General features: G+C 64.6%; 4 protein-coding genes across 8 annotated transcripts in view; 3 read left to right on the forward strand and 1 right to left on the reverse strand.

The window, feature by feature from the left end:
• CAD (carbamoyl-phosphate synthetase 2, aspartate transcarbamylase, and dihydroorotase) overlaps positions 1-1,707 on the forward strand; it is a 29,217-nt gene extending 27,510 nt beyond the window's left edge. For both annotated transcript variants that reach the window (XM_053251053.1, XM_053251046.1), the window contains exons 43-44: positions 565-659; positions 1,149-1,707. In XM_053251053.1, coding sequence (XP_053107028.1) covers positions 565-659; positions 1,149-1,251 — 198 coding nt within the window. In that variant the 3' untranslated portion in view covers positions 1,252-1,707. The remainder of the gene's footprint in view (positions 1-564; positions 660-1,148) is intronic.
• A 2,756-nt stretch (positions 1,708-4,463) lies between these two features.
• On the forward strand, positions 4,464-12,863 carry MPV17 (mitochondrial inner membrane protein MPV17). 4 transcript variants are annotated; one of them, XM_053251073.1, is made up of 7 exons: positions 4,858-5,302; positions 8,634-8,737; positions 9,165-9,257; positions 9,606-9,701; positions 11,501-11,533; positions 11,766-11,818; positions 12,106-12,863. In XM_053251073.1, the coding sequence occupies exons 1-7, from the start codon at positions 5,224-5,226 to the stop codon at positions 12,173-12,175; spliced, it is 528 nt and encodes a 175-aa protein (XP_053107048.1). In that variant the 5' UTR covers positions 4,858-5,223; the 3' UTR covers positions 12,176-12,863. The 4 variants fall into 4 exon arrangements, 3 of the variants coding, with proteins under 3 accessions (XP_053107053.1, XP_053107048.1, XP_053107042.1); XM_053251067.1 differs by having other exon boundaries at positions 4,864-5,302; positions 8,622-8,737; XM_053251078.1 differs by lacking the exon at positions 11,766-11,818 and having other exon boundaries at positions 4,839-5,302; positions 8,622-8,737.
• Positions 12,864-16,128: 3,265 nt separating this feature from the next.
• On the forward strand, positions 16,129-17,446 carry UCN (urocortin). The gene is made up of 2 exons (XM_053286329.1): positions 16,129-16,201; positions 16,602-17,446. The coding sequence occupies exon 2, from the start codon at positions 16,619-16,621 to the stop codon at positions 17,018-17,020; it is 402 nt and encodes a 133-aa protein (XP_053142304.1). The 5' UTR covers positions 16,129-16,201; positions 16,602-16,618; the 3' UTR covers positions 17,021-17,446.
• Positions 17,447-18,642: 1,196 nt separating this feature from the next.
• TRIM54 (tripartite motif containing 54) overlaps positions 18,643-22,197 on the reverse strand; it is a 30,725-nt gene continuing 27,170 nt past the window's right edge. The window contains exons 7-10 of the mRNA XM_053251088.1: positions 21,893-22,017; positions 21,119-21,214; positions 19,942-19,980; positions 18,643-18,822 (exon numbers count right to left, since the gene is read on the reverse strand). Coding sequence (XP_053107063.1) covers positions 18,812-18,822; positions 19,942-19,980; positions 21,119-21,214; positions 21,893-22,017 — 271 coding nt within the window. The 3' untranslated portion in view covers positions 18,643-18,811. The remainder of the gene's footprint in view (positions 18,823-19,941; positions 19,981-21,118; positions 21,215-21,892; positions 22,018-22,197) is intronic.

The raw sequence follows: 22,197 nt of genomic DNA on the forward strand, positions 1-22,197 counted from the left end.
GCCTGGCGGCCCCCTTTAGAGTCTCCGGGGTTGGGTTGGCTCTCTCATCGCAGGCTGCCGTGCAAGGGGGCTGAATGCCTCTCCGCCCCCCCCCACCCCCCGCATTCAAACACATCTGTGCAAAGAGTGCAGTTGCTCATATCCTTGTCTTGAGCCGGTCACGCCCCCCCCCCCGCCACTGGCCAGCCCGCCTCTCTGGCCATCCCAGAATAGCCTGTCTCTCCGGCCCCAGAGGCGGCAGCAGCAAGGCCTCCTCTGGGCCTGAGGCCAAGGTCCTCCGCTCTGCTTCCGAAAGAGGCATTTTGCTGGAGGTGGCCAGGAATGGCATTTCGGTGTATTTGTGGGGGGGGGGTGCTTTGCCCCACTCCTCCCTCAGCCCACCCCACCCGCTGACCTCTGACCACTCTTTGCCAAGCTTTCCAGTACTGGTACCGCCCTGGGGGCCTGACGCTGACCCTCTCCGCACACGGGGCCCTCTTTCCCAGCTCCTCTCCCTGCTCTCAAGTGGAGCTTGAAGTGGTGGAGGTCTCCCAGGGCTCAAGTCGTTCTCTCTCCTTTCCTCAGTGTTTTGGGCAGTTCATCCTGACGCCCCACATCATGACCAGAGCGAAGAAGAAGATGGTGGTCATGCACCCCATGCCCCGCGTCAACGAGATCAGGTGGGCGATAGTCACATGCAAGCAGAAGGCAGCTGCCCCAGGGGAGGGGGCGAATGGGCATCCTCGCACCCAGCAAGCAGCCGCCTAGCGGTTCAGAGCTTGTCTTCCTTCTACAGCGCCCCCCCCCCCCCCACATCCTCTTTGCTTCTCTGGAGGCCCCTGAAAGCAGCCCGGCACTTGGGATGGGAACCTCCAGCCAAGGCTTGCTTTCTCAGCTGCAGCCCCCCACCTTTTAACCAGTGGCCTACCTCGCAGGGTGGCCCTTCCAGGCACAAAGCACCCTCCTTCTGAAAAGGGAAGGCATGGTCGAGGTTAGCGGTGGTGTGAGGGGGCTGTTGGATGTCTCCGCTTGGCCAGGCCTCTCGCTGACCCCTGGCTCCCTCCTGGCCTCTCGCTGACCCCTGGCTCCCTCCTGGCCTCTCGCTGACCCCTGGCTCCCTCCTGGCCTCTCGCTGACCCCTGGCTCCCTCCTGGCCTCTCTCTTTCCAGCGTGGAGGTGGATTCGGACCCCCGAGCAGCCTATTTCCGGCAGGCGGAGAACGGCATGTACATCCGCATGGCGCTGCTGGCCACGGTGCTGGGTCGGTACTGATGGGCAAGCACCTGCCTGCTTGGCCTGGCACCTCATCTCACGCCACCAAAAACCAAGCAGCTGCTGCTGCGGGCAGGAAGGGCTGATGCCGGCTCTGCAGGGAGGGGAGCAGAGTGTCTGTGCTGCACGCCGGCTCCTGCCCTCCGTGCCCAGCCCCTTGGGCCCTGCTCCTCCGCTGCTCCTCCGGGGCTGAGCTGGGCCCTGGAGGCATTCGGAGGCCAGGGCTCCCTTCCGGTTTGGGTCCAGGCCCTGTCTGACTTGAGTGCCCCACCTGGGTGCAGGGGGGTGGGGGGGGCGCCTTCATGGACCTTTCCCAGCGGTGACACATTCCAGAGCGCCCTCCCCCCCCCCTTGGGTCCACTGCCCTCTGCAGTGACTTTTCTACACACACTGTGAGCCGAAGGGCTTTCCTTGTCTTTGTGTTTATTTTTAAAAATAAAAGTGAGTTGGATATAAGCCGCTGCTCTCATGGCGAGGATTTTGTGGGGAGAAGAGGCTCACTGCGAGGGCCTCTGACACATCCCATGGGGGTCCCTACCCTTGCATTTTAAATGTTACTGGCTTTTTATCATACAGCTTTTACATTCAATTTACATTCACTTATCTAATTCTACACATAAGTAAATATTGACTTCCCACTTGCCTATCTGCACGGTTCACAATAACTATACATATAAACCATTGCTAAAATAATTCAAAACATACATACGCTACACTACTATTCGATTTTACCCAGTCCAACCTGCTGTTATTACTATATTTCAAACCCTACTAAAAAGCCAATATTAAAAAAAATAATTCTTTAAGTAAAGGAAAAATTGATCCCAATTTTCTTTAAAACATTCCAAATTTTCATCTCTTATAAGTGCTGTAAGCTTTGCCATCTCAGCATATTCCAAAATTTTTATCAACTGATCTTCTTTTGAGGGCATTTTAGTGTCTTTCCATTTTCTGCGCATATACTATCCTGGCCGCCGTGGTTGCATATATAAAAAATGTTGAATTTCTCCTTCAGGAGTTCTACTGAAGAAACTTAGTGGTCATGGGATAAGGGGACAAGTACATGTGTGGATTGCTAACTGGTTGAAAGACAGGAAACAGAGAGTAGGTATAAATGGAGAGGTTTCACAATGGAGGGAAGTAAGAAGTGGGGTCCCCCAGGGATCTGTACTGGGACCGGTGCTTTTTAATTGATTCATACATGATCTAGAAGCAGGGGTAAGCAGTGAGGTGGCCAAATTTGCAGATGATACCAAACTCTTCTGGGTAATGAAATCCAAAACTGATTGTGAGCAGCTCCAAAAGGATCTCTCCAAACTGGGGGAGTGAGCGACAATATGGCAAATGCGGTTCAATGTTAAGTGTCAAGTGATGTACATTGGGACGAAGAACCCCAACTTCAAGTATACACTGATGGGATCTGAGCTGTCGATGATTGACCAGGAAAGGGATCTTGGGGTGGTGGTGGACAGCTCGTTGAAAGTGTTGACTCAATGTGCGGCAGCTGTGAAAGAGGCCAGTTCCATGCTAGGGATCATTAGGAAGGGGATTGAAAATAAAACGGCGAATATTATAATGCCCTTATACAAAACTATGGTGCAGCCACACCTGGAGTACTGCGTACAACTCTGGTCACCCCATCTCAAAAAGGGCATTGTAGAACTGGAGAAGGTACAGAAGAGGGCAACCAAGATGATCAGGGGCCTGGAGCACCTTCCTTATGAGGCAAGAATACAACACCTGGGGCTTTTTAGTTTAGAAAAAAGATGACTGCGGGGATTCATGATAGAGGTCTATAAAATCATGCATGCTGTGGAGAAAGTGGATAGAGAGAAATTCTTCTCCCTCTCCCATAACACTAAAACCAGGGGTCATCCCATGAAATTGATTGCTGGGAGATGTAGGACCAACAAACGAAAGTACTTTTTCACATAACTCATTATCCACTTGTGAAATTCTCTGCCACAAGATGTGATGACAGCCAACAACCTGGATGGCTTTAAGAAGGGCTTGGATAACTTCATGGAGGAGAGGTCTATCATCAGCTACTATTTGGAGGGCTACAGGCCACCTCCAGCCTCAAAGGCAGGATGCCTCTGAGTACCAGTTGCAGGGGAGTCACAGCAGGAGAGAGGGCATGCCCTCAACTCCTGCCTGTGGCTTCCCAGAGGCATCTGGCGGGCCACTGAGTGAAACAGATGCTGGACTAGCTGGGCCTTGGGCCTGATCCAGCAGGGCTGTTCCTATGTCCTTATGTTATGGAGAACCAGCATGGTGTAGTGGTTAGAGTTCTGGACTAGGACCGGGGAGACCCCAGTTCAAATCCCCATTCAGCCATAAAACTAGCTGGGTGACTCTGGGCCAGTCATGTCTCTCTCAGCCTAACCTACTTCACAGGTTTGTTGTGAGGAGAAAATGCAAGTATGTAGTACACCGCTCTGGGCTCCTTGGAAGAAAGGCTCTCTCTTGCAGAAGCTATGCTGGTCTCCTAGTAAGGATACGTCTATACGTTCTTCAACCCAAATTCTCGAAGTGATTGACATAGGAAAATAAAGGCTGCATAAATATGATGGACCCCAGTTCCCAAAGGGCTCACAATCTAAAAATAAGCATAAGGCCACACCAGCAACAGCTACTGTAGGATTGGAGAGGGCCCGCTGCTCTCCCCCCCCCCCGCTAAACAGAAGAGAACCGCCACTTTAAAAGGTGTCTCTCTGCTCAGCCCACCTGGTTCTCCTTCAGCAAGGCCTGTTCTTCTATGTTTTGCCCTCAAGTGTGCCTCCCTCCCATCCATTTACCCGGCACCGAAGTTAAGCTGACCGGCCTGTAACCCCTCCGGGTCCCTTCTTGAAAGTTGCTGCTTCTGGCGCAGGTCCTGATTGCAGGGCTGTTGCATATGTTTGCTAGGCGCAATTTCGCCTTGGCGTCCGGGTGGATCCTGTCTGGCCCTGGAGATTTGTCCGTTGCTCGTTTCTCAAGACCGTTTCTAACCTCGCCCCTCGCCACCTCCAAGGGCCCTGCGCAGGGTGCGGAGCCGAGGCGGTCCGGGCGAGGGGCTGCCGGCAGCTGCGGCCTGCTCCCTCCGGCTGAAGGGACGAGCCCCCCCGCCCCCCCCGTTGAGGGCTCCCTATTGGCCAGCCACCCGCGCCCACCGGACGACAGCATGCAGAGAGACTTGGCCGAAGGGAAGGAAACCCCGCCGCGGACGCGCCTCTTCTTCGCCTGAGATGCGCCTTTCCATTCAAACGCGCTGGTTGCGCTCTTGGTGCCTGCGCAAAAAAGCCCCGAACGGATCGCCGCGGCCTGAGAACGGGGCAGCCCTGCCTGGAAGGGCGTGTCTGGCTCGAGGACGTCCGTCTGTGGCGGGGTCCCCCCTTCCTTTCTCAGCCATTGGGGCAACACCTGGAATCTGGGCCGGCCTCGGTGCCCGGGGGCGCGCCCTCCAGCATGGCGGCGGCGGCGTCCCACCCACCCCAGCTCCGCGCCGTCGGCCCCTCTCCTCGCGGCGAGGCGGTCGGCTGCTGCTCCACCACCTCGCTCCGCCCGGATCCCCGCGCGCGCCCTACCCCCGGCGTGTCGGGCGTGGAGGAGAGTGGAAAGAGAAGTGGCGTCGCTCGGGAGGAGCGAAGCCGCTCCTCTTTCCACCAATCGGCGCCTGGGGGCGGGGCGCCGCGGAGCCGGGGGGGGCGCGTGACCCTAGAGGCCACGCGGGAGTCCCGTGCGCGCGCCCCGCCCCCGTGAGAGCAGCTGGGCGGCGGGGGGAGGCCGGCCACCTGCCCCTTCTCCCGGTTCCCGGCCGCCTCTGTGCTCCGGCTCTCCCCGCTGCTCCGGCTGCGGCCCTCGGGCCAGGCGGCTGCCGCAAGAGGGGACCCCCCCCCGCGGTGTCCTCTGGGCCTGCGGAAGAACCGTGTCCCGCCCTCCCACCCCCAGGCTGGGCAATCCCGCCCGGCTGGACTCCTAGCCCTGAGCGCCATGGCGGCCGCGGCCCTGTGGCGGGGCTACCAGCGGCTGCTGGCCCGGCACCCCTGGAAGGTGCAGCTCCTCACGGCGGGTAAGAGCAGGGTCTCCCCGCCCGGGGCACGCGCAGGACAGCGCGAGGGGGGCGGGTTGGCTCCGGTGCACTGCGCGGCAGCTCTACCTGGTGAATGGCCAGGCCAGGCTGCAGGCCGCATGGCTTCGGGGCAGGGCGGGCGAGCTGCGGCCAGGGAGCAGAGGCAGCTGCTGGGCCTCCCTTGGCGGGGGCTCCCCCCCCCCGGTCCTTAGGACGAGGAGCTGCTGCCGCCTGTGTGGGAGGATGCTGCTCCGGGGAAGGGCAGGCCCCGTGCCCAGCGGGCTCTCCTGGGGCGGAGCAGCGGCAGCAGATCCTCAGGCTGGCTGGATCCCAGGGGAAGAGCCCCCAGGGCGAGAGCTGCGCCGAGCCCCCGGCAGGGTCAGGCCCGAGGTGGAGGCGAGCAGCAGCCGCAGGGCCCCACCAGAGCTCTGCTTGCATGGCCTGTCGCAGGCGGGAATCCTCCTTGGGCCTGCGCCATGCGGGGCCCGGGGACCGGCTGGGGCTTCCCTCACTGCCTCGGGGTGGGGTGTGACTGGCAGCCTCGCTGCTGCTGCTGCTGCTGCTGCTGCTGCTGCGGGCGCCGGGCGCCGCTTCGAGCCGGGCAATTGGCCCTGGCCGGCCGCTCCGCCCCCTGCCTCTCGGCAAGGCTGCGTTGCCCCCCCATTGCCCCCTGGCAGAGTCCACCCTGCTATTTCTGGACTGCTGGGCGGGGGGGAGGGGGCAGCACCCCACCCCCGCAGCAGTGGCTGGCGAGGGCTCCTCTCGCCAAGCATTGCAGGCTGGCCACCAAAGTCTGAGCCGCACGGCAGGGAGGGTTTGGGTGGAGGCTGTGCTGGAGCTCCCCCCCGCCCCCCCCCCCAGCGACCTGGCAGGAGGCAAGTGCCAACAGCTGGAATCTGCTCGCGCAGCGCCCTGCGAGGCCCTTGCGGGTTCCTTGCCTGCCCCATGGCAATGGGGTGGGAAGGGACGGAAGTGGCCTTGGAGGTGCCCACCGCGGGTGAGGGCCCCTGCTAGCCCTGGCAGGCCCTCTGGAGGAGACGGACCAGCCCCGGGCGGCCTCCCGGGTCGGCCTGGTGGGCCTTCGCTGGCCACGCTGATGCAGCCTGCCCATCAGTGGGCCTCTGGGGGTCGGCTGGCCCTCCTGCAGGAGAGGCGGGGGGTGGAGTTGGCAGCCCCCCAACGTCCCACGGGGTGACATCATCGCAGCTGGCACCGAGCGGCCTCACGCCATGATGTCCAGCAGGCCTGCCAGCTGCGTCATTCGGGTGCCACCTCCCGCCCCCCGTCCGGATCGATGGGGGTCTGAGTGGGGCAGGGAGACGCTTGTGCTGCTGGCAGCTGGGGGTTTCTCAAGGAGTGTGTGGGGAGGTCAGGCCAGCCGCACACGGAGGAGTCTGTGGCGCTGCTGCTGCTTCTCGGGGACGGAGTCTCCTTCCGCAGCCAAGTTCCCTCCGGCGCCTGGCAGGGTGACTTTACAGACAGGCTGGGGAGGCCGGTGGCCAGCCTCCTGTCAGCCTGCTTCCCCCCCCCCTCGGGCCCTGCCTCTGTGGCGTGGCTCCCCTTGCCTGGAGAGGGGTGGGCGTGCCCCAGCCTGCCAGATACGGGGCCCCGTCTCCTTGTGCCTGGGGGGGGGGCGGCCTGTGAGGAGTCTTCCTCTGGGTCCAGCTGGGCCTGGCCTGCTTCCCCCTGCCCCTTGGGTTCCCTCCTTCCTCCCGCAGTGGGGCCACCAAGGGTCAAGCCAGATGTGGTGCACAGAGGGTCATTGGCCGCCAAGGAGGGCTGGCTTCCCCCGCCAAATGTCAGCCACAGGAGGGCGCGGCTGGTGTCCATGTGCAGAAGCCAGCTGCTTGGCCCTCTTAAGGCTCCAGCGGGGCAGAGCAGTAGCTGAGGCAGGCGTCCTCCCCACAGTCAGCAAGGCCCCAAGGATTCCTGGCAGAGGCTTCTGGGTCTGGCCTTCAGAGCATGCAGGGGAAACTGAGGCAGGGTTCGCGGCAGCCTCAGGACAGCTCCTTGCGGCTTGGCAGCGCTCTCCTCCCTGCCGCCTCCTTGGCTCTGCCTGGGTCTCCTCGGCACCCTTCCAGCCCACCCCAGAGAAGGGACTTGGCAGCCCTCCTGGGCGCAGGGCTGCGGCTTGGCCCTCTGCCAGCCGGCTGGATCTAGCCCAAGGAGGGAGGCTGGCAGGGCCTCTGGGAGCCAGGGGAGGCTCTGCCTGGGAAGGCCGCTGCGTTCCATGGGCTCCGAGAGCGCGCTGGGCCCAGGGGGCAGCCCCCCAGCCATGCCCGGTCCTGGGGTTAAAGGGGGTCTCTGGGCAAGGGGTGGCAGCGTCCTGCCCTTTGGCATTGAACGGGGCCTGCAGGGCGTCGTCAGAGCAGAACCCACCCTCTGCTTGCGCTAAAACAGGAGCACAAGGGTCCCGATCATGGGGGGGGGTGTCTCCGTGCTCGTCAGTGCTGGCCAGCCCTCTCTTGGGGTCCAAGGTCCAGTTCTGGGCCCCACATTTTAAGGAGGACGTTCAGGGGAGGGCTGCGAAGATGGCGAAGGGTCTAGAAACCAGGTCCTGCTGCGAGGAATAGTTCTAGGAGCTGGGTGTGTTGAGCCTGGGGAAGAGAAGACTCTGGGGCACAGGAGGAGGAGGAGAAGGAGGGCTGCCCCACGGCATGAGAAGCTGGCCTGTTCTCTGCAGCTCATGAGGCCAGGAATCAGTGGCTTGAAGTGGCAAGGAAGCGGACTTGGGCTAGACATCAGGAAGCAGGTTCTGATTGCAAGAGCCGTTGGGCAGCGGAACAGCCCGCCTCATGCTGCAATGGGGACTCCTGAGCTGCCAGGGATGCTGCAGCCGTTTCCTGCAGTGAGCAGGGCCGAGGTCCCCTCTGCCGACTCGTTCGGGTGCAGCTGGTCTCCAGGCAGCGCCTTGCGGCCTGGCAGACCCCTCCCGCCCACCTCACGGGCTCTGGCCTCTGCCCCCTTCCAGCTCAGCCCCCGAGGAGAGGCATGGCTGCTCTTCCGGGCACAGGGCCAGTTAGCTGGCCCCTCTGACCGAGCAGGGAGGCATCTTGTGACGTGACAGCCTCACCAGATGGCGGGGGGGGGATGTGCGCCCCCCCCGCCCCGTCCGTTGCTCTAGTGCTTGCTGGCATCTGGGCTTGGAGCCCTGCAGGCAGGGGGGGGGCTGGGGGGGCATCCTGCGGGCTGAAGGAGGGGCAAGCCTGGGGCCTTGGCATTGTGCACTTCTGTGTGTGACACGCTCCCCCCCCCGCCTGCGCCTTTGGGACTGGGCAGGCGGCAAGTCAGGCAAGCCGAATGGGATCCCTTTTGCCAGGGACCCTGGTAGGCACCGGAGACGTGATTGCTCAGCAGCTGGTGGAGAGGAAGGGTCTGGCAGGGCACGACCTCCAGAGGACCCTGAAGATGGCGGCCACCGGCTTCTGCTTCGTGGTGAGCGGCTGGGGCTGGGTGGGGCGGGGCCAGGCTGCTGGGGCTGCTGCCTCCTCTGCCCCTCTCAGGGCTGGGCACCCCGGAGTCGAGCACGGCTGTGCAAAGGGAGACGTGGCTTCTGCAGCAGCACCCAGCTTGCCCCTCCGGCTCAGGCGGGAGTCGGGGCTGGGCCGCCTTGGCGCTTGGGTGCACAAGCACACCGGGCTGCTGCTGCTGCTGCTGCCGCCGGGCCTCCCAGACTCAAGGGGGCACCTCCCAGCCACAGCTGCCCCCTGGGTGCGGGGAGCGAGGGGCGGAGACAAGCCTGGCTCCTCGTCTGGGCTCCTCCCCTGGGATCTCAGATTCCTGGGACTGGGAGGGGCGTGGTGGGTCGCCGCCCGCCCGCCTCCTGCATCCGTGATGGGCCTCTCCCCCCCCCACCCTGCAGGGCCCGGTGATTGGAGGCTGGTACTACGTGCTGGACCGTCTGGTGCCAGGCAGGAGCCGAGCAGCTGCCCTGCAGAAGATGCTGCTGGATCAGGTCAGCAAGGACCTGGGGGGCCCAAGCTGGTGTTTGGGCACCGTGGGCTTGTTGCCCCCCTTCTCTCCCCCCTCCCACTTCTGGCACTTTACAAGTGCCCCACTCACAACATGGAGGTCTGGGCAGTTTGCCTGGGTGAAGGGGCCGTCCGCAGCTGCCCTCCCCCCCGCAGATCCCCCCCCCCTCTCGAGGGCCTCCAGAGCACAGCCCTTGTTGCTGGCTGTCCGGCTGGGAAGGGCCTGGGCCCCTCTCCTCCCCGCCCCACAAAACGGGGCTTCGGTGTTGCTGGCCTCATCCGCTCTCTCCCTGACCCCCACCCCACCCCACCCCACTCTCTCCCTCCCCCAGGGTGGGTTTGCTCCCTGCTTCCTTGGCTGCTTCCTGGCTGTGGTGGGAGCTCTTAATGGCTTGTCCGTGGAGGAGAACTGGAGGAAGATCAAACAGGTACGTTCACTCCGATGAAGACTCAACTCGGCGTGGCTGGGGAGGCCGCCCCTGCCGCTGCCCCTGCCCCTCTGGGCCAAGCCCCCCCTCCCTACGCACACGCGCTCAGCCTCTCGCCCAGCTTACCTTGAAGCACCAACTCCAGCTGCGCCCCCAGGAGGCTGCTGCCTTCTGAGTCCGGCCATTGAGCCATCTGTCGCAAAGGGGCCGACTCTGGCCGGCGGGAGCAGCTCTGCAGGTCTCCAGGCAGAGGAGTTGCCTTTTCCCATCAGCTGCTGCTGCAGCCTGAGATGGAACCTGGCGGGGCCTCTCACGGGGCTGCAGTCCCTCCCTCGGGCATCATGGACTGAACCTCGGCAGCCATGAACGGGCCGGGGGCCGGGGCAAGAGTTCTCCAGCTCGGCCCGGAGGCTCCTCTGGCTACAGCTGCAGCCTCCTGAGCTGCAGAACCCTAGTCAGGAGGCTAACAACACCCCCCCCCGCAGATCTTCTGCAGTGCAAGGCGCCCCCCCCCAGCACCGTGGCTGAGTCACCTCGGGCAAGCTTGGCCAGCCCGTGGACACACACACACACACACACGGAGATGCCAAGATGTTTCCTGTGTGTGTGTGTTGTCTCTTGCCTGGGCTAACACTGTTCTGTTTGCTTAACCAGAGATGAGTCACAAGAGGATTCACTCCCAAGAGCCCTCCTTGCCAGGGAAGGGTTTGGCTGGGAGCCCCCACATGGCAGAGCTGCCCCCCTCCCCCCCACTCATCCCCAGCCCCACAGACCAAGGAAAGGACGTTTGGGGAATCAGCATCAGTGGGATGCGCATATCAAAGGATCCTTGCCAGAGTTCTAGCTGGAGCCAGCACTGACCTGGGAAGCCACATTGGGGGGGGGGGGGAGAGTGCTTCCTTCGCTCCAGACCTTTTGCTGCCTGCCTGTGGGCATGTCTCCTGGAAGAGGGGCCTGTGCCAGGGCAAGCTGGCAGCCGGGGAGGGGGCAGCAGTAGGTCAAGCCCTGCCTCTCTGGAGGGGACGGGAGGGCCACTGTCAGCCCAAGGTGGCAGCCTTCTGCCCTCCCTGCTGCCCGCTTGGCTTGGCTTGACCGGAGCCCACTGCTTCTGCCTGGGGTGGGCTCTCTCCTGCATTTCGCCCCCCAGGACAGCAGTGAGGTCCGTGCTGGGCCTGGGCCGGGCTTTGCTGTTTGGGCTGAGTGTCAGGGCTCCGTTTCTCTTGGGGGCTGAGCTGTGGGGCAGCTACGCCAGGCTAGACCTCGCTGCGGAAGCTCCCTCAGCTCCAAGTGGTGGGCCTTCCCCCGGGCACGACCTCAGCCAGGGCGGGCCCTCCTTGGGATGCCCCATGGCCGTGTGGGCCCCTCTCCCGCCACCCCGGTCCTTGCCTCAGAGGACTGGTCCAGGGTCCAGAAGGCGACCAGCCGGTGAGGGAAGCCGGGGGGGGGGAGGACTGTGGCGGGGGGGGGGTTTGCTGCCACTGTCCGGTGTGTGAAAGAAAGGAGAGCACTGCCACTCTGAGGGTGAGTGAGTGAGTAGCTGAAGAAGCTTCCTCAGAAGCAGTGGGCTCCGGTCAAGGGGGCCACCTGCCAAGCCAAGCCAAGCGGGCAGCAGGGAGGGCAGAAGGCTGCCACCCTGGGCTGACAATGGGCCCTCCGCTCCCCTCCAGAGAGGCCACCGGAGAAGATTCCGCGCCAGCCTCAGGAGGGGGTCCGCAGGCCCCTTGTCAGGGAGGGCTCTGCTGGGAGCTCCCCCCCCCCGCCGTCTCCTGAGGCTTCCCTCCTCTGCTCCTCCCTTGCAGGACTACAGGGACGCCCTGACCACCAACTATTACGTGAGTGCCCATCCCTGGGCGGGGCCTTCCTGGGCAGCTGCAACAGCTGTGTTTGGCGTCTCTGGCCGGGGTGGGAGGGAGAGAAGACAGTGGTCACCAGGACGGGGCTGCTTCACTGCCCTTCCAGAAGCAACCGGGGGGGGGGCGCGATTGGCCTGTCTAGCTCCTCTCTGGCTGCCCCAAGGGTCAGCAGTTGGCTCCCCCCCCCATCTCTGTCTGTCTCCCCCTCCAGATCTGGCCGGCCGTGCAAGTGGTCAACTTCTACTTCATCCCCTTGAACCACAGGTGGGAGCCGCCCTGCTGGCCAGACCCTGCGGCCCCTCCTCTCCCCCTTTGGGGCAGCCTTCCCAGGGGCCACGCATGCTGCTCTGTGCCCCCCCGCCCGGTGCCATTTCCCTTCAGCACCTGGGCTCCTTGGAGGAAGAGCGGGATATAAAAGGGAAACAATCAGAAAAAACAAGCAGGGGTGGCTGTGGGGCTGTCCCTAGCCTTGGCCAAAGCCTTGTGCCTCCGCCCCCCCCCGGCACACACACACACCCCTCCTCTCTCTCTCTCTCTCTCTCTGCCCCTAGGTTGGCTGTAGTGCAGTGTGTGGCTATCGTCTGGAACTCCTACCTCTCCTGGAAAGCCAACCAGCTGTGACTGGCCAGCTGGCCACATAGAGGCCCCTCCCAGGCACGTGTCTCTGCCCTTGCTTGGGCCCAGTGCTGCCTCTCTCAAGGCGTGTGGGGCCAGGCTGCTCACCCCACACCACCTGTGGCAGCCAGAGCCCGGGGCTCCGCTTGCAGATGCCCTCTTCCCCAGGCGCGGGGGGGGGGGCAGGCACACCTGCCAGGGAGAGAGCGGGGGGGGCCCTTGGGAGAGACGTCTGCAGGGCGCGCTCTGTGCTGGGGCAGGCCTGGGCCTCGCCCGGCCAGCCTCTCCGAGGTGCTTCCGTTGGGCAGAGGCCTTCACAGAGCTCTGCGCGCTGCCTGCTTGGCAGAGGGGCCTGAGACGAGGCAGCCTCTCTGGGAGCGCATCAGGTGCTGGAAGAAACCACCCCCAGGTGGGGGGGGGCTGGCAGCCCCTGGCTGGCCAAAGGTGGAGAACTCCGCCCGTGAATGGCTGCTGCCTTGTTCAGAGCACCCTGACCCCTGGACTTCCAGGCTGGAGTGCAGGGGGGCGCCCATCCCCCTGGGGGGCCCCAAGTCCTCTCTGGTCTGTCCTGGGGGGTATGGCCACCGCCCCATGTCACCAGCCTGTGCCCCACTGGGTGTGATTGTGACCTAGGCCTGCCTGTTGGAATGTTTCTGCTAATGCATATTTACACAAATAAACCGGTCTTCTCGTCTTCCTTCCTTCCTTCCTTGTGAGTTGGGTGGCCCTTGGTGCGCTCAGGAACCCGTTTGTGTCACGGGGGGGGCGGGGGGGCGATGATGCTTACCTTGCGGCCGAGGGCTGGCTCCAAAGGGGTCCAGGCTCCCAGACCACCCAGGCCTCCCTCTGGGGGCCGTGGCCTTCAGGCCTTGCTGGTGAGCTGCCTGGCAGCAACTGTGCGCCTCTTCCCTGCCTGGCCCTGCCCTAGCCGCGCGTCCTGACGGGGCTGCTGCCTGGAACAAACCAACCACCGGGGCTGTCTTCGGGGGTCGCTCTCGCGGCGGCTGTCCTCGCTTGTGGCTCTGGCCGCGGGGAGTGCCTGGCGCCGAAGGGCCGAGCACGCGGGCGGTGCGGGCGATCCAGGGGCTTCTCTTGGGGCCAGCTGCTGCCCTTGGGCCCCAGCCAGACCCAGAGGGCTAGAAGCGCCCTCCCCTCCACCGTGCACCGGCCTGGCCGAAGCGGCCCTCTCTGAGCAGGAGCTGGCCGGCGGGGCGCGGGGAGAGCTCCGCCCGCTCGCCTTCGGCTGGGGGGAGCTGGTCGGCGCCGGCGCCCCGTGCGAGACTCGTCCGCTGGGCCTGGGCGGTAGCCCTTTGCTCTGCCCGGCTGGCCGGCTCGCTCCGCCGGGGCCAATCAGCGCGGCTCCCTCGGTTGCGAGCGAGCCGGGCAGGCAATTGCCGGCGGCTGTTTGCTTTGCGTCCCAGGCGCCGCCGCCGCCGCCTCTCCTCCAAGCGGCTTTCCCCCGAGGCGGCTGTTTCGCCCGGCCAGTCCGCTGGCCTGGGGCTTTGGCGGGGCAAAGCGGGACCTTCCCTGACGGGGCTCCTCCGCCCCAACTGCCGCCTGGCTAAGAGCAGCCGCCGGGTCCTGGGCCAGAAGAAGGGCGCGGGTCTTGTTCCGGAGCACGTGGCGTGGCCGTCCAGATTCGCCGCGAGGGGCCGGGCAGGCCTGGTGGGAGCCGCGCCTCCCCCGCCGGGCCGGGCCTTGTCTCTCGAGCCAAGGCAGGGCGAGCCGCTGCCCCAGGTTTCCCCACGGCCAGGGGACCCCCCGCCCGTCTCCACAAGCTTTGGTGGCCCCGGAGCCAGAAGCCAGCGCCTCCATCTCGGGCCTTTCTAACCCGGAGGAGCAGCAGGACAGTGAGCGAGGGGCTTAGACCCCTTGCCAGCGCCAGCAGCCTATGGCCTCCACCCCAGGAAAGCCCGACTGGGCTGCATCCAAGGACACCGGGGCGGGCAGGCGAGGTTTAGGGGCCAAGAGCGACCCGAGTGGGGTGAGGAGGAGGCCGGGGGAAGCCCTGCCCTGGTTTCCTGGCGCCCTCCGCGAGAAGCTGCTGGGAGGCCTAGGCACACGGCCTGCCTTGGCACACGGCCTGCTGCCCCTGAGCAGTGGCCCTCCCTCCGACTCCTCGGATAGCCCAGCCTCGGAGTCGGGCCGTGGGGGTCGCCTCCTTGCTTGGCCAGGACGCCGGGCTTCTCCGGATGAGAAGCCCAGCCTCTCACATCTTCCGTGCGCGGCCTTGCCCGACCGAGCGCCCTCGTGCCTGGAGGCGGAGGACAGACACCCCCGCATCCATCGCCTTGCTGCCTCCGGCGGGATGCCGGCTCCTCGGTCCACTCCAGGTCAGAGGCCAGGGAGTGCAGCAGGCCCAAGGAGCATCTCCCGCGGCCTGGCCTGCACTCGCCCGCTCCAGCACCTCGGACAGCAGCAGCAGCAGCGCCGCCGCCCGGAACAGCGAGTGGTGCGTGCCCTGCCCTGCCGCGGGGGGCCCGGATCGCCTCTCCTGGGATGCTGTTGGCCTCCCGCGGGCACCAGTGTACCCTCTAACAGAGTTTCCCAGATGCTGTTGACTACAGCTCCCATAACCCTCAGCTTCAATAGCTTTTGCTTGGGGATTATGGGAGTTGTAGTCAACAACATCTGGGAATCCTTGTTCGAGGGATCACTGGCGGCACTGCCCCGTCCCCCTCGGGCACCTGGCGGTGGGATGGAGAAGGCGGTGCGCGGGCAGGCAGGTGGCTCCCCCTCCAAGCTGCCTCGAAGCTCCCCGCCTGTGCTGCGGCCAGACAATTCGCTCCTGCAGCAGCCGGTCGGGGCGCGCGTGTGTGTTTCCAAAGGGCGCTGCTGAGCCCGGCGGGTTCAGGCTCCTGCCCAGGTCGACGAGGGCTGGGTCAGGTCCCAGCGAGGGCCCTTGGGGTGCAACTGCAAGCGTCCCTCCCGATATTTGTCCCTCTCCAATATTTGTCCCTCCCGCCGCCGCCACCCCCCTTTTCTGTTTCAGAAATCTAACACGAGGGACACAGCTCGCCCACCCAGAAATAGAAATGCACTGTGCCCCCCCCCGCCATTGTTGTGGGATTATCCCTCCCGCAGGTGTGCTTGGCAGAGGCACCGCAAGGAGAAGAAGCCCCCACCCCCTCCCCCCCTCCCTCTCTGCGGCCGGCCTCCCATCCCCGCCTCAGGCCGAGTGGTGGTGGCCTGAAGCACACCGCCAGCCCCCGCTGCGAACAGACAGGGACACCCCTCCCGCAAGGATGGGATGTATGTATGTATTGCGCCCCGTCCGGGAGACCTTTCCCCCAGGCAGTGTTTCCAAAAGCGAGAGCAGAAGTTTCTGGCACGGGAGCACAGCCGGGTGCAGACGCTATGGATGCGAGGCTCGCTCTGACGCGGAGCGCGGGGCAACCGCACGCCCCGGGACAACCCAGGGGGTCTGCCTCCCCCGCCCCACTTCCTCCCGGCTGAGCAGGACGGACCAGAAGGGGCTTGGCGGGCTGGCCTCCCCCAACAGGGTGACCTCCCGTTCCTTGCTTCCCTTTGGCTGCTTTGCCGACGCTTGTCTCCCTCTGAAGCAGCAGCAGCAGCAGCTGGGAAGGGGCGCAGGGGCGTGTGGGGGGGCGGCGGTGTGGAGCTCCCGGCGGGATCTGCTCTCTGGTGCTCAGCTGCTGGCTGGCGCCCCAAGTTACTGCGTGGGTCAGGCTGGGGGGGGGTGCCTGGGTCAGGTCCGCGAGGGCCGGAAGCGGGGGAGGTCCCGGGGGTCCCGGACGGGGCGGGCGCTCAGGAGACCTGGGCGTCGGAGCCCAACGGTTGCCGCTCTGGCAACAGGCCGAGGTTGCCGGGCGAGCGACGAGCTGGCAAGGGACGGCCCCGCCAGCCCTGGTCCCAGGAGGGTCCTCCGGGGGCCGCCGCCCGCTCCATCGGCAATCAGTCCATGTCCCGCGCTGACGTCAATGGCCCTCCCGGCCTGGCTATATATCAAGATCCCGCCCGCGACTCCTTCGCGCACCTCCTTCCCGGCTCGGCAAGGACACACCGCCAGTGGTGAGTGACTCCCTTCCTTCCCATTGTCGCAGCAGGGCTCGCGGGAAGGACGAGGGAGGGACGAGGGACCCCGCCCGAGCAGAGCCCCCTTTCCCTGGCGGAGCCCTGGTGCTGCCTGCTCCGTGTCGCCCCCTGCTGGCGCCAGGCCCCAGAAGCCTCCGGGCGAGGGCAGAAGAGGGCTTGGCGGTGGTGGTGGGGGCATCCCTGGGCCCGAGTCCAATAGGTCGCTTTTAGGGACGTCCAGGCGGCAGTCGGGCTTGCTGGGGCTGCCCAGTCCCCGTCCAGCTTGGCAGGAGAGCAGCCCAGAGGCCTGGCCTGGCCTGGCCTGCCCTCTCCGCGGGCCGTCAGGGCAACTACTCTGGGGCCTTGTGGCTGGACTCAGCCGTGTTTCTCTCCCTAGACCTAGACAGCCCCAGGATGAGGCGGACGCCGCTGCCCATCCTCGTGGCCTCGCTCCTTCTGATCTCCCAGGCGTCCCCAGGAGCGAGTGGAGCTCCGCACCTCGACGGCGGCGCAGAGAAGGGTTTGAGCCTTCGACTGCGGCTGCTGCTCCTCGGGGAGGATCGCGCTGCTTCCCCCTGGCTTCTGCCGCCCCCGCTGCCTGCTCCTGGCCCCGACGTGGCGGCCCCTTCCGGGCGCTCCCTGCAGCTGCGCGGCCGCCTGGAGGAGCTGAGCCGGCGCCTGAAGCGCCAGGACCCGCCGCTCTCGATAGACCTCACCTTCCACCTCCTCCGGCAGATGATGGAGATCTCCCGGGCGCAGAGCCAGCAGGCGCAGGCCCAGCAGAACCGCCTCCTCTTCGAGTCGGTGGGCAAGTGAGACCGACCAGAAACCGACGTCTCCGCCCCCTCCTGACTACGGGCGCCCAGGCAGCCTCGGGAGCCTCGCTGCGAACCCTGCCCCCGGAGGAACACTCCCCACGCCAGGCAAGCCTGGGCGCCTCCCCAGCAGCAGACGGGTTCGAGGCTGGTGTGCGGAAGGACACCTCCTGTGGTGTGGGGAGGGGTCCAGGGTGGAAGGAGTGGAGGGCCCAGAGGTTGCGGAAGGGGCGTCCTGGGTTCTAAGGCGCTCTTGAGCTGCGGGGCGGGCGGGATGGATCGACGGGGCCCCCCTGATCTGAGTGAGTGAAGGGAGAGCCCAAGGACCCCGCCCGGCGGAAGAGCCAACAACCCCTCACCCGACCGGCTGAACCAATGCTGGAGTAGGACACCATCAAGGGGACAATAAAAGTCATCCATGGGCAAAGTCCGCCTATAGAAATGACTCCTCTCCTCATTTGCTGGCGAAACCAACCGAACCTCCCGTTCCCCAGCCCTAGGACTCCTGGGTGGGGGCCTCTGGATCCGAGGCTCAATAACGCAACAGGCACAGGTTGGGGGGGGGGGGTTAGGGGGAGTGCACGGCGGGGGCGCTCCTATTGAGCAGGAGGCCTTCTCAGGACCAAGGGCCCCGAGCGGAGGTGGGGGGTCCCGGCCCCCCCTGCTGTCCCTCTGCTTCTTCCCCGCCCCGCCGAGACTGCCCAGGGGTTCCTAAATCTCTGCCGCCACCCCCTGACTACCGCGGGTCTCTAGAAATCCTCTTGCGGGGTTCGGAGAGGCTGGGCTGCTCCGGTGGCCAGTTGTGTTGCGGGGTGGGGAGGCCTCTGCCGCCTTCCCTTAGGAGGTGCGTCTTCCAAACGCCAGGAGGGGTGGCCAAGATTGGTCCTGGCGAGCCAAGCGGTCGCTCAAGCTTCAGCACCACGGACAGCGGCCCGGCGGCGCCCAGAGGCTGGAGCGCGGGGCGCGCTCGGTCCGGTTTCCGGCCGCGCAACGGATCTCGAGGACTGCTCTGGATCGCGAGCGACTCCTCGCACGCAGCAGCAGCCGTAGCTCTGGAAATGCCGCGGGGAGTTTCCCGGCGCCCCCTTGTCCACGAGTTCTGGGGCTCCTGAAGGTTGCCGTGGCCCCCACCCTGGCCAGGAGGGCGGGGTCCTGCTGAAAGAGCCCCGCTCTTGCGCGGAGGCTGAAGGAGCCACGGCCCTGCAAATTCGGGGAGGGGGCTGCCAAGGCCGGCCTGGAGGAGCCCCTCGCTCCTGAACGCCCATGGCTTGGTGAGGGGGATCCGCAGCAGCAGCAGCGGAGAGCTGCTGGGTTCAGCTCCTGCTTGTGGGCTGCCTGCAAGCTGGGCAGTGTGTGGGGAGCGTCAGAACAGCCCTGCTGGATCGGGCCCAAGGAGGCCCATCTAGTCCAGAATCTTGTTTCGCGCAGTGGCCCACCAGATGCCTCTGGGGAGCCCACAGGCAAGAGCTAGAGGCATCCTGCCTTTGCGGTTGGAGGTGCCCCCCCCCCGACTAGTAGCCGTTGATAGGCCTCCTCAGACTCTGCGAGAGTCTAGGGCGCCCAGGCCCCCCTTGCCCGCAGGGTCATGGGCTCAGCCTCAGAGCGGTTCCTCCAGCTGGGGCGTAGCAAAGAAAGCACAACTTTATTCTCACTACAGACAGAAGAAAAACCCAGAGGAAGTTTGGGGGCGGGGCATCGGGAAGCGGGGAGGACCCTCCGCTGGAGAGTCTGGGGGTGGAGACCTCCAAAGCCCACCAGCTCCTCCTCCTGGTGCTGCACCTGAATTGCGTCCTCAGTGCGGACCTGATGGGAGACAAGATGTGCGCTTAGAGGGGTGGCGCCCCATGCCACGTACCTCTCCGTCCCTCCTCATGTGCCACTGGTACCCCCCACCACATGAACATCTATGAACAGAGGAAGCTGCTTCGTACTAAACCAGCCCCTGGGCCTGGATGCGGAACAGAGCCGGCCTTGTGGAAACAAGCATGCATTGTCCCCTTTGCTAAGCAAGGTCTGCCCTGGTTTGCATTTGAGTGGGAGACTACGTGCATGAGCACTGTAAGAAATTCCCTTGAGGGGATGGGAAGGGCTCCTGCTTGCTTGCATGCAGGAGGTTCCAAGTCCCCTCCCTGGCAACAGCATCTCCAAGATAGGGCTGAGAGAGAGTTCTGCCTGCAGTCTTGGAGAAGCCGCTGCCAGTCTGTGTAGACAATACTGAGCTAGATGGACCAAGGGTCTGACTCAGTATATGGCAGCTTCCTATGTGGGAGAGGGAAGGGGGCTGGGAAGGGTGGTAAGACCATAAGAGGTGACAGAGTTGGCTCCCCCAGCCCTGGAATCTACCCTGTTTCCTCCTCCCCCCTTCATATTTTTCAGGATCTGCCTGCCCCCCCTCCTGAGATAAGGGTTCATGGCACAATCAGCTAGATGGCTGTCCCTTGGTGGGGGTGGAACGGATCATAGTTCCTGAGGGGCGAACTACACATGATGCTAAATGACAAATGTGTCTTTTGGTCCTAGGGTGCTGTTAGCAGTGTTAAAACTCGTGTGTGTGTGTGTGTGTGTGTGTGTGTGTGTGTGTGTGTGTAACTTTAATCACCAGGCCTCCAATCTGGAATGGGACTCCCATCCAGTGGGGGGGGGGTGTTCCTACTGGCAAAGAGGGGGTGGTGGTGGTTGTGGAGGGAGAGAGATATTTTGGAGCCAGGGGTTTCTCCTTGGGAATGATTCCCCCCCCCATGTGCAAACACACCCTAGCTTGGTTGGGGGTCCTGATACTACAGCTCCTTTCAGTCAACTTCAGATTCCCTGGCCTGAAGCCCCCCCCCCCCCCCGCTCAGGGCCCAGACTAGCCCCACCCCCACCCCTCCCTCCAGAGGTGCTGCTTTGTGCTTTCCCCACTCATTCTTCGGAGGGACTTACCATGAGATGCACTTGCTGGTTTGGGCCTGAGCCCCACATCTAAGGGAGAGAAAGGGGGTGGTAGGTCAGAGATTTTGTCCTCAGCCCCCCTCCCCCAATGCTGAATAGCCACTGAGGCAGGTTAAACCCAAGAGGCCAGGCTGGTGGGAGGGGCAGGCCTGAGGAGAGAGGGGAGGGGAGTCTAACTCAGATGGCAGGAGTCCCCCCCCCACTTCTGGAGCAGAGTGGCTCTGCCAAAGACCCCCCTCCCCCGGGTGTGAGATTGTGCTGCCCGATGCAGAGCAGCAAACTGCCCCCTTTCCCTCCCCTCCGCGCCCCAACCTCTCTCTGCCCGCCTGCCCTCCTAGCTCCCGCCCCACCCGCCCCTTCCTTTTCTATTCGGAGGGGAGAGGGAAAGCGCCCCCACCAGCAGCAGGCAGGCAGGCCGGCCGCCCCCCCCTCGGCCTTCCTTCCAATGCAGGCTCCCTGGGAGGGCTGGTCAGGTGAGCGGCGCAGGGCGCAAAGGGAAGCAAGGAGGGAGGGGCGGCCCAACTGCCTTGCAGTGCCCTCCCCCCTCCTACCAAGCCCACTCCAGGCCATCCAGGAGGGGGCCATGAAGCAGGCACAGCTGCGCTTGGGGGGGCTTCTCTCTCCCGCTGCTGCGCCCGAGAGCTGTGCTGCCTGCAGGCTGGCCATTTGTCCGGTAGGGCTGCCCAGGTCTCCCGGCCTCCGTCACAGCCGCCTGCAGGCAGCGCAGCTCTCCAGCCGGAGCCCCGCAAGCTGCCCCCTGGGCTGCCCCCCCGGCGCACTAGGACAGTCAGCCACAGACCTCCACAAGCTGCGGCCCCACCAGGCCCGCTTCAGGAGAGCAATGGAGAGTGCCGCGCCCAGTGCAGAGCGGGGAAGGACGCCACCATCTCCCCACTTCTGCACCCCAGAGCGGGGGCCTGAGCTTGTGCTCCTCCTGGCCTGGTCCTTGGGGTGAGAAGAACAGGGCATGCCCTTTCCCCACCCAGGCCTCCCTGCCCGCCCCACAATTATGCCTTGCACTGACTTCTCCCCCCAGCAGAGCCATGAGAGCAATCCTTGGCCCTGGGAGTACTGGGGGGCCTCCTTCCGTTCCAGGGCAAGCTTCTCAACCCCAGACCAGAGCCGGCCAGCCGCCAGCAGCAATGCCTCCCTTCCAGCTCCAACTTACTTTCCGGCCCCTCGGGGGCTTCCGCCAGCCCCTCAGGCGGGTCTTCCTCTCTTGCAGCATCACCTCCCTCGGGCTCCGCATCCTCCCCAGCATGATCTGAGGGGGGGACACACCAGCCGCTTGCCGAAGGCCCTTCCTGCCCGCCACTTCCCTGGGTCAGGCCAGGGGCGGCCCCCTCAGTGGCTCCTCCCTCTGGCCCACAGACAGCAGCCGGCAGCCCACCCTGGCGCAGAGGAGGCCAGAGGCCTCTGGTGCAGCAGAAGGCAGCTGCGTCCTCTGCTCCTGGGCTCGAGGGCTCCTTTGCAGCCCCTTCCACAGCTCTCCATGATGACGGTCCCCTCCCCAAAGGGGAGCACCTTACAGGACTCACAGGTAGTCTCCCATCCAAATGCAGACCAAGGCAGACCATGCTTAGCAAAGGGGACCATTGCTGCTCACTGTCCAGAGACCAGCTCTCCTCCCTGAGAGATGGAGGGGTCTTCTCGGGAGGAAGAGCCAGGCGCAGGCGCAGATGTGTGGGAAAGGAGGCTGCTCAGCAGAGGAAGAGCTGGGAGGAGCCCTTCTTGCTGCCAGCCCTTGTTGTGGGGGCTTGCAGGCCGCCCTGGCTGCTGTGTTCAGCTTTCAGGGGCTCTCTCTCTTCCCTGCCCACCCTCACCTCTTCCGGGTAGCGCTGCCTGCTGCCTCCTGAGACCAGGCCCCGCCCGCCATAGGGACACCCAGGTGTATCTAGAGAAGCCAGCCAATGGGCGCCTCACCTGGCATCCCCGGCCTCACCTGTCTGGAATTCAATGGTTCTCAGCATTTCAGCCACGTGTTCCACGTTGATGGAGAAGCGGTCCATGTTTTCATAGCCCGGCTCCGGGCGGCTGCTCATGGAAACCTTGGACATGTCTGTGATCCTGTTGGGCAGAGGAAGAGACCCGCGGCCTGGGGCTTGGCTGGGAGCCCAGGGGCGGGGCGGGGCGGGGCGGGGCGGGGCGAGTCGTCCGTCGGGGGCTAGGGAGGGTTCTTAAAAGGCCTCCGGTGTTTGCAGAGCCCCATTCACGCACTCCGCCTTGCACAGCCGCCAGGGAGGTCGG

Source organism: Hemicordylus capensis, chromosome 1, assembly GCF_027244095.1.
Source record: "Hemicordylus capensis ecotype Gifberg chromosome 1, rHemCap1.1.pri, whole genome shotgun sequence".
Lineage (NCBI taxonomy): Eukaryota > Metazoa > Chordata > Lepidosauria > Squamata > Cordylidae > Hemicordylus > Hemicordylus capensis.